The following is a 9,095-nucleotide window of genomic DNA, read 5'->3' on the forward strand; positions in this document are numbered from 1 at the left end:
ATTTCATGATTTAACCATTGGGGTAATTACTTTTTCACACAGGGCCAGGTAACTTTGATTTATTATTTCCTTAATAAATGAAATCAACATTTAAAAAAACAGCATTTGAAGTTATATTTACCTATATTTGTACAACATATCAGCTATTATTCAGAAAGGTGCACTTTTAATTTTAGGGTTGTGAGTCCATTTCCTGTCTCTTGCTTATACAATTAATTAAAAAGGTAGGAAGAAATGTGACACACATGATGATACAGTTGTGTGGCATGAACACAAGCAAATAAAAGGACGCCAACAGGATGCTAAGGTTACAAAAGGGTCAAATATTTCCAGTAAATTTCCAAGGAAATTTAAACTGGAGGAAATAATCTAAATGAGGAAACTTTGTAAAAAAAAAAAATCCATTGACATTCAACTCGAGCCATGCAGTGAGTCGGCATCGCTCACGGCACATTTCTTAGTTGTACATCTGTAAATAAAGAACCATTTGGCCATCAAAAGCCCTTTCTAAGTCTGCTATTCGTTGTTTTATAGTTTGAGTTGTTACAAAAAGGAAACATTTTTAGCGTCAAAGTCACTGTTCTGCTCCAAATGTTTCTTTTGACCAAAAGCTGTTTTTCTCCGCTTGGTCGGAAACCGGTGCGTTTGGTGAAACCAACCCCTGTTGCTGATTGAACAATGGAAAACACTAGAAAAACAAAATCCTGGTGAAAGAATAGTCTACTTTTGCTTATCTTGCTGCAGAACACAATATTCTGTGTTCAATTTGGTAAATGGCTGGTGTGTTCCCATAAATTGCTGTTAATTCTCATGTAATGTTTACAACTTTGAAAATTCTGGGGACTTTCCAACCCTGAATTTGCAGAACTCTGACCTCTGGTACCCCTCATTTTACGTCCATATATATTTATTGTTTAAACAATAATGATGGTGTGTGTTTTATAATAACAGTAATGCTGATATAATATGTGATGGCTTTCACGTGTTGGTGTGACACTTTTTGAGGTGCATGTTGAGAGGGTGATGGGCGAGGAAGGTGCGCGGGCACAGCGTGCAGGCGTAGGGCCGCGCGCCCGTGTGGATGTTCTGGTGCGACTTGAGGTGCGCCGATTGCGTGAAACGCTTTCCACACTGCTGGCAACCGAAGGGCCTCTCGCCCGTGTGGATGCGCATGTGCACGTCGCGGCTCTGCACCGTAGCGAACGTCTTGTTGCACACGCGGCAAACGTGGCGCCGCCCTCTGTCCGGCGCTGCCGCCTCGCCGTCTCGGTACTGGAAGGCGGCAACGTCACAGTCGGGGGGCGCCGAGCCCGACACGCTGACCATCTTGAGCCCGAAGGCGCCGCCGGGCTCATCGTGCTCGAAGTGAGTGTAGGAGACTTGATCGGACGTCGGCTCGCTCCAAGAGTTGCCGACGTTTTCGGACAGGTGAGGTTCCATCAGAGACATGCTGGGGAAATAAGGCAGCTGGTCAGCGGGCAGCTGAACATCGCCCTCCACAAGATGGACGTCAGCTTCTACGAGAAATGACATCACATTGCCACAATTTTAGCTACTTCACATTGGTTAGTTTTATAATTGTGTGAATGCAGTGGTTATAAAAAGTCTACAAACATCTGTTCAAATGTAGAAAATACGGCACAACAGTCGCATTACCAAAAACTGGGCGTCCTTCCAAAGTTGATGAAAAGACCAGACAAAAACTGTATCGAACCGTTTAGTCAGAAATCGTGATGCGTATCGAATCATGACCTTGGTGTATCGTTCTAGCCCTAGAATTGAGGGTAACTGGAAAAAGATGTCAGATTCCATATTCCATCATACATATAAACATTTTATCATAACAGCCATTCAAAATAGGCAGCTCTCCTTGCCCACATGTGAGAGCATTACTGTATCCTTCATTGCTCGATATTTTTAAATTCACAAACTATATTTTCCACAAGTATATTCAACTCATTAATTGCCAGCTGTTTTTAAAACAGAGTGCCACATTTTGTCAGCCATCATACAGCATTTTGACTTTCAAATTTTTTTCTGAGTCTTTGATTTTAAGTATGGTACGTATTTATATTTATTTATTCATAAGTAAGTATTTATGACTTTTCTAAAACACATAACTACTCATATACCTAATATCACTATGAAATAATTTACAAACTTTCACTAGACCTATGTATAATATGCACTATTGACCTTTGAAGATTTTTTTGCATTACACACAACAAATTACAGTACTTAAATTATTGTGCTCTAATATAATATCAGTGGCATAATACACAAAAAAAAAAAAAAAAAAACATCAACGATACTATTGTTTATCGTGATAGTTTAGAGGTCGGAAAACTTTTATGGCCTGCAGATGGCCTCATGCTCTTTGCATGCTCCCACTCTCTGAAGCTGAAACTCGAAAAAGCAGATTATAAAGTCCTTCACTAAATTTACATAATCAGAAGATTCCCACCGGCTACCTAGCCAGCTGTTGTAGTTCGCTTGGGAATGTCCTTGAATAAGACTAACAATAGCTTGCCGGTTTTAGCAAGGCTAGACATCAAGTTACTTCTGCGTTTTTATCTCTCCAATGCAAGCTCTTTGGTTCCTCGGTTTCTCTGCTTTAGAGCGAGACGCCAGGTCCGACTCCGCCGTCCTAAAACGGAGCCCGCCGCACCCGCCGACGTAGGCAGCCCGGCCGCTCCGCGAGTTCCCACGGCGGGGCGTCCATCGAGCAACGAGTTTCTCCAAGACATATCACTCAGGGGATTATGTAAAAAGCATAAAATCTGTGCGTCAGTACAGCCTGTTACTCACAGCTGCCAACGCACGTACGTGCTGCTCCATACGTGCTGATGTTCCGCAGCAAACTTGCTGGAAATCGCTGTTTGTGACTGACTGAGGTGTTTTGATTAAAACAGAAACGTTGCTTCACCCGAGGATACGCGGTGGTAGCATGCTAGCCCCTAAAAGTGTGGGGCATATACACGAACAGTTGTAATTCCTACACCGTTTAGCTGATTTGGATGCAAATACCCTCAAATTAAAGCTGAAAGTCTGCAGTTAAAGCACATTTTGCTCATTTAATTTCAAACCAATTGTGAAGCTGTTTAGAGCCAAAAAGATGACAAATGTGTCCATGTCCCAATATTTATAGACCTGATTGGAAACATATATCAATCCTGCTAGTAACATAAAGAGGAAGTTTATAGAATTAACATTATGCATCATTCATGTATGATTATCATCAGTAGACGTTTGTTGAGCCAAGGCACCTAATTTTACTAAAACCTCACCATAAATCACCCAAAAAATAAATTATAAAAAGTAGGACTACACAATTATTTTGATCAATATTGTAATCACGATTATTAATCTTGATTATTCCTCGTTAGGGGAAAAAAAATAAAAAAATTTATTGCACTACTTTTCAACAAACAATATGTAACAGCCTTCAGTGCAAAATGATTCTTTAAATAAGAATAAATGATAGAAAATAATGAAAAAATAACTGTACCCCAAATAAATTCTACTTTCCAAAAGCCTATCTGAATAAATATGCTAAAAAGGCTGTAGGTGATGACTTTTCATTTGAAAATCCCCCTCAACATAGTGAACTGTCAGGGAAGGGTACGCCTCCATTGTTCTGTTTGATTGGTCATTTGTACCCGGTCTGCAAAGAACTCAACATTTGTAATTTCCCTCTTTCTTTACAGTGGGGCAAAAACGTATTTAGTCAGCCACCAATTGTGCAAGTTCTCCCACTTAAAAAGATGAGAGAGCCCTGTAATTTCCATCATAGGTATACCTCACTTATGTATAAAAGAAACAGTCCCACTCCAAACTCCACTACGGCCAAGATCAAAGAGCTGTCAAAGGACACCAGAAACTAAATTGTAGACCTGCATCAGGCTGAGAAGATTGAATCTGCAATAGGAAAGCAGCTTGGTGTGAAGAAATCAACTGTGGGAGCAATTATTGGAAAATGGAAGACATACAAGACCACTGATCTGGGGCTCCACGCAAGATCTCACCCCGTGGGGACAAAATGAGCAAAAATCCCAGAACCACATGGGGGGACCTAGTGAATGACCTGCAGAGAGCTGGGACCAAAGTAACAACGGCTACCATCAGTAACACACTACGCAGGCAGGGACTCAAATCCTGGAGTGCCAGACGTGTCCCCCTGCTTAAGCCAGTACATGTCCAGGCCCGTCAGAAGTTTGCAAGAGAGCATTTGGATGATCCAGAAGAGGATTACGAGAATGTTATATGGTCAGATGTAACCAAAATAGAACTTTTTGATAAAAACTCAACTTGTCATGTTTGGAGGAAAAAGAATGCTGAGTTGCATCCAAAGAACACCATACCTACAGTTAAGCCTGGGGGTGGAAACATCATGCTTTGGGGTTGTTTTTCTGCAAAGGGACCAGGACGACTGATCCGTGTCAAGGAAAGAATGAATGGGGCCATGTATCGTGACATTTTGAGTGAAAACCTCCTTCCATCAGCAGGGGCATTGAAGATGAAACGTGGCTGAGTCTTTCAGCATGAAAATGATCCCAAACACACTGCTCGGAGAACAAAGGAGTGGCTTCGTAAGAAGCATTTCAAGGTCCTGGAGTGGCCTAGCAAGTCTCCAGATTTCAACCCCATAGGAAATCCTTGGAGGGAGTTGAAAGTCTTTGTTGCCCAGCAACAGCCCCAAAACATCACTACTCTAGAGGAGCGCTGCATGGAGGAATGGGCCAAAAATTTGATGAACTGTGCAGCCCAAATAAAAAGTATGACTGAAATAATGACGGCGGCACGGTGCTCGATCAAATTTGTTGTGTTGAAGCATTTAGATGACGGTCCCCACGACGTACTTCAGTTGTGCACAGATTACGTCACCGTAAAATAGTCCCACACCGATGACGTGTTTTTTCACCGACAAGATTGAAAAAACTTTATTGGGCGTCAGATAGTTACGGTACTGCGCGACAAGACACGTGACAAGGCTAAAAATGAACTAGCTTTTGGATTCATACACGACGAAGACGCGGAGTTAAATGTCTTGTGCGGGGCCGATCGATGACGACTTACGACATGAAAGCCGATCAGCATAAAATGCTAATTATCGGGCGATACCAATAACACCGATCAGATCGGCATAAGTCTACTAACTATACAAGGCATAATTGCTTTTCAATCAATCATAATTAATTTTCCTCACAGTCAACGTGTACCGAACCGAAAACCGTGAACACAAAACCAATATACAAATGGATTTGGTGAACCGTTCCCCCCCTAACACATACACCGACATCCAATGCTGGCCTTTCTCTCCCTCATAATCGAGGTGACGAGATGAGATTCATCACCTAGTCTTTATCTTCTCCTCAAACGCTGTGCTGCTCTCAAATCCAAAGCGATGCAACAACACCATCTACTGGCGTATGTTTGTCATTGCAGTTCCACAAAAGCTTGAATATCACAGACAAGCTCGGCGAGACCCTCTTCCATACCAACCTGTTGAAAAACGTACTTGATGAATGTATTTCTCGGTGGGAGTAAACACTTGGATTCCAGTTGACAAATGGAAATGTCCACGGCAGTGAATGAGTTAAGTTCCTATGACTGTTCTATTTGGCGAGACCTTTGTACCGTCGGATTACTTCGTCACTTTGGGACATTTAAAATGTAAGAAAATGAATACAAATGATCTTTTTCACCCAATCTCGATCAGCTGAAAATCACGTGATCAACCCTTATTTTCGATCACGTGATCGGATCGGGACATCCTTAGTTAAAGAACCCTAGTTCATTTTGTAAATTCCTGGTTTATGGCCATGGTAAGTTTCCAACTTTGAAAATCCAGGAATTATGCCACCCTACTTGTGATAAGGGGGTTTACATGGAGACTTCTATTACAATTATAATCGGTTTAGAAAATGCTCCATAAAAAACCTCAATCGGAATAAACAGGCAGAATTCGAATGGAATTTCAATCGGTTTCACAGGGGTGGAATATTCCTTTTGCCGAAAACGATCAGAAGTAAATTTTCGTCATGTAAACACTGAATCGGAATGGAGCCGGGCAGTGCTCTGTCTTGACGTAAATGCGTGATGACGTCATCGTTTACGCACATAAACATGGCGGCTTCCAACCAGAGCTCTACTACGACAGAGATGCTAAATAAACGACGGACCTCCATCTTGATAAATCACTTGAGGTTTCCGTCGATGTGTGCCTGTCACAAGGCTGTTCTGATTAAATGGAACGCACATGTACACACCCGATCAGAATAGATTACATCACATGTAAACAGTTGACCAGAGATCTTCAATCGTAATGATTTCATTCGGAATGACAAAAAAGTCTCCATATTAACCTGGCTATTGTCTCTTTTTTCTGCACACCTTTCAGTTTTGTCAAAACACTGTAAATGTGTTTTTAAAGGTGCTACATTAATAAAGTTATTATTAATATTATAGGACATACCTGACGCTCCCACCGCAACGTTATCCACAGCCAGTTGTGCGGAGTCCAACGAGTACACGGTAGCCATGTTGTGCACCCCCGCGGGGCTGGACTTCCTGTCCGAGTCCTTGTCTAGCCCCTTTCGCTTCCTTCGCCGGGCGGGCGACGGCGCAGCGATTTCCTCCGTACTGTCCTCCACAGCGAACGCCGACATCGCATCTTCTACGCCAAAATGTAAACATCATCAGCAATCAGATTTAGCTCCGCCCCGTTACATGACATCATCGCTCACCTTTCTCACAATCTGAGTCTTCATCTTTGATCAGGACCACATCAGGGAGCTGAAAAACAAAAAATAAAATAGGGGACACCGTCTACAATGATCACACCAACTCGTTTTCCAGTACATAGAATACAGTAGGTAGGTACATACACTATTCACAAAAAATATATATATATTTGACTGTTGGATGAAATTTCAGGGTGGACCTGTATGAAACTGTATATCCGGTGTACCTTGCCGTTCCAATACTTTTGGAGGGGACTATATATCCTGTGTACAGTATATCAATGTTCTTATTTTGTATATCGGCCGATATATCAGACATGTGATTTTTTTTTTTCCTAAAAAGAAGCGATCAGTGTCAAGATTTAAGTGAAATTTTGATATTTAACTGAACCGTTTTCATTTTTACACAAGCAGTCATCATGTTACTCCTCAGTTTCTTAATGGTGTGTTCTAAAAGGCACTTTGAACATGTAAGCATAGCATTGTTTAAAAATATATGCTAGTTTTATTTAATGTTCCTAACTAGGGCTGCAGCTATTGAATAGTTTTAGAATAAATTATTCTACCAATTATCCCATCGATTATTCAGTGAGAATTTTTTTTATTATGCATTATGAAACAACCATACCGAGGCAAAATATGTGATACGGGTACTATTTTTGTCCACTTGGGGTCCCCATCCTCACATTCGACACTGCAGGATCTGTGACTTTGAATGTGTGCAGCTTTAAAAGGCGGGGCTTGGCCTGTTGAGTGACATGGGAGTCAGCGAATGAAAGCGTAGAGTTGGCTGGCTGTTAACTGGCTAACCCATTAAACGCTTTGCGTGTTGAGTGACTGGGCATCAGTTGTGGCCATGTGCTTCTTCCTTTTTTATTTTGTTACTGTTTGTTCAACAAAGTCATTCAAAGTACACCGGCGGCTCTGTCTATCCGGTATCGCATCGCAAAATGCGACATGAAATAAAGTCTTTGGCGATGGCGTCCTCAATTTCCATCGCTATAATAGGCGATACATGCTTTTAAAGTTAAACTAGATAAACTATCCTATTTACAAGCTTTCATTACTTATTACTAGTACAAATTGGACTGAACTTCCTCCATTAAAAAGAAAGGACGCCGAGAGCAAAGTGACAATTTAAATCTGTTTTCTTAGGTGGCCTGGAAGTGCAAAACAAACGCCAAAACACTTTTACATTTCAGAAAACACACAAAACAGAAACACTTTTGTTCATTTGTTTCCTGAAATGTAAACGTGTTTCACAATTTGTTATATTATTTTGGACTTCCAGGCCACTGTAGTTTTCATATAGTAAATACAACACAACGTCTCTTTTTGCTACTCCCGATCGGAGGGAAGACATTGTGAACATTTCTTACAGGAGTCCCTCCGCCGTCCCGCTGTCCTTCCGGTTCCTCCAGGGCGTCCTTCCGCGGGCCGCCGCCGAGGCTTCCGCGGACCACGACGGACTCGATTAGGCTGAGTCTGCTCCGGAGCTCTCGGTTCTCCTGCTGGCTGCGGCTGACTTCTTCTCTGAGGCCGGTCAAGCCTCGCTCGAGCAGCTCGCAGATGTCGAGCACGGCTGCCTTGCTCAACGCCGCCATGATGACGCTCAGCTGCTCGCGAAGGACTTGAGACGTCAAAAGGAGAGACATTTCGGACATTTTGTTTTGGACCCGACCCTATACACCGCGATGCCGAGTTAATGGGCGCAGCCGAAAGCAGAACTAGAATTTCTGTCTTTGGGAAGATGCTGGGAACGCCGCCCGGCCACCAGCCACCAGCCTGCCAGCCTCTTGCCGTCGATTTGGAAAACAATGAAAAAGTTCCACTTCCGGGCAGACCTTTAAAAATAAAAGACATTACAATTTAAAAGCCTTCCATTATTATTTGTCGTATTATTAATATTATTATAATATTAAAAATAATAACAAGAAGGAGAAGAAATTACTATTAGTAATGATAATCAATATAACAATAATAACTTTTGCACCCCCCCTCCTTGAGCCGTCACCTTATCGTGGTGGAGGGGCTTGTGTGTCCCAATGATCCGAGGAGCTAAGTTGTCTGGAGCTTCATGCCCCTGGCAGGGTCACCCATTGCAAACAGGTCCTAGGTGAGGGACCAGACAAAGCACGGCTCAAAGACCCCTTATGATGACGACAAAAAATGGATTCAGGTTTCCCTTGCCCGGACGCGGGTCACCGGGGCCCCCCTCTGGAGCCAAGCCTGGAGGTGGGGCTTGAAGGCGAGCGCCTGGTGGCCGGGAATGCACGCATGGGGCCCGGCCGGGCACCACCCGAAAGGGTAACGTGGGTCCCCCTTCCCGTGGGCTCGCCACCTGCGGGAGGG

At 42.8% G+C, this 9,095-nt stretch overlaps 1 protein-coding gene across 2 annotated transcripts; it reads right to left on the bottom strand.

The window, feature by feature from the left end:
- Nucleotides 1-45: 45 nt before the first annotated feature.
- LOC133489342 (zinc finger protein 3-like) lies at nucleotides 46-8,593 on the bottom strand. Of its 2 annotated transcripts, none has more exons than XM_061798350.1 (4): nucleotides 8,123-8,593; nucleotides 6,747-6,795; nucleotides 6,476-6,673; nucleotides 46-1,517 (listed from the first exon to the last, which is right to left on the bottom strand). In XM_061798350.1, exons 1-4 carry the CDS (start codon nucleotides 8,405-8,407, stop codon nucleotides 979-981), a joined length of 1,071 nt encoding a protein of 356 aa, XP_061654334.1. In that variant the 5' UTR covers nucleotides 8,408-8,593; the 3' UTR covers nucleotides 46-978. The 2 variants fall into 2 exon arrangements, with proteins under 2 accessions (XP_061654334.1, XP_061654333.1); XM_061798349.1 differs by having other exon boundaries at nucleotides 6,476-6,676; nucleotides 8,123-8,589.
- Between the last annotated feature and the right edge of the window lie 502 nt (nucleotides 8,594-9,095).

The sequence above is a fragment of the Phyllopteryx taeniolatus genome, chromosome 14 (assembly GCF_024500385.1).
Source record: "Phyllopteryx taeniolatus isolate TA_2022b chromosome 14, UOR_Ptae_1.2, whole genome shotgun sequence".
NCBI lineage: Eukaryota > Metazoa > Chordata > Actinopteri > Syngnathiformes > Syngnathidae > Phyllopteryx > Phyllopteryx taeniolatus.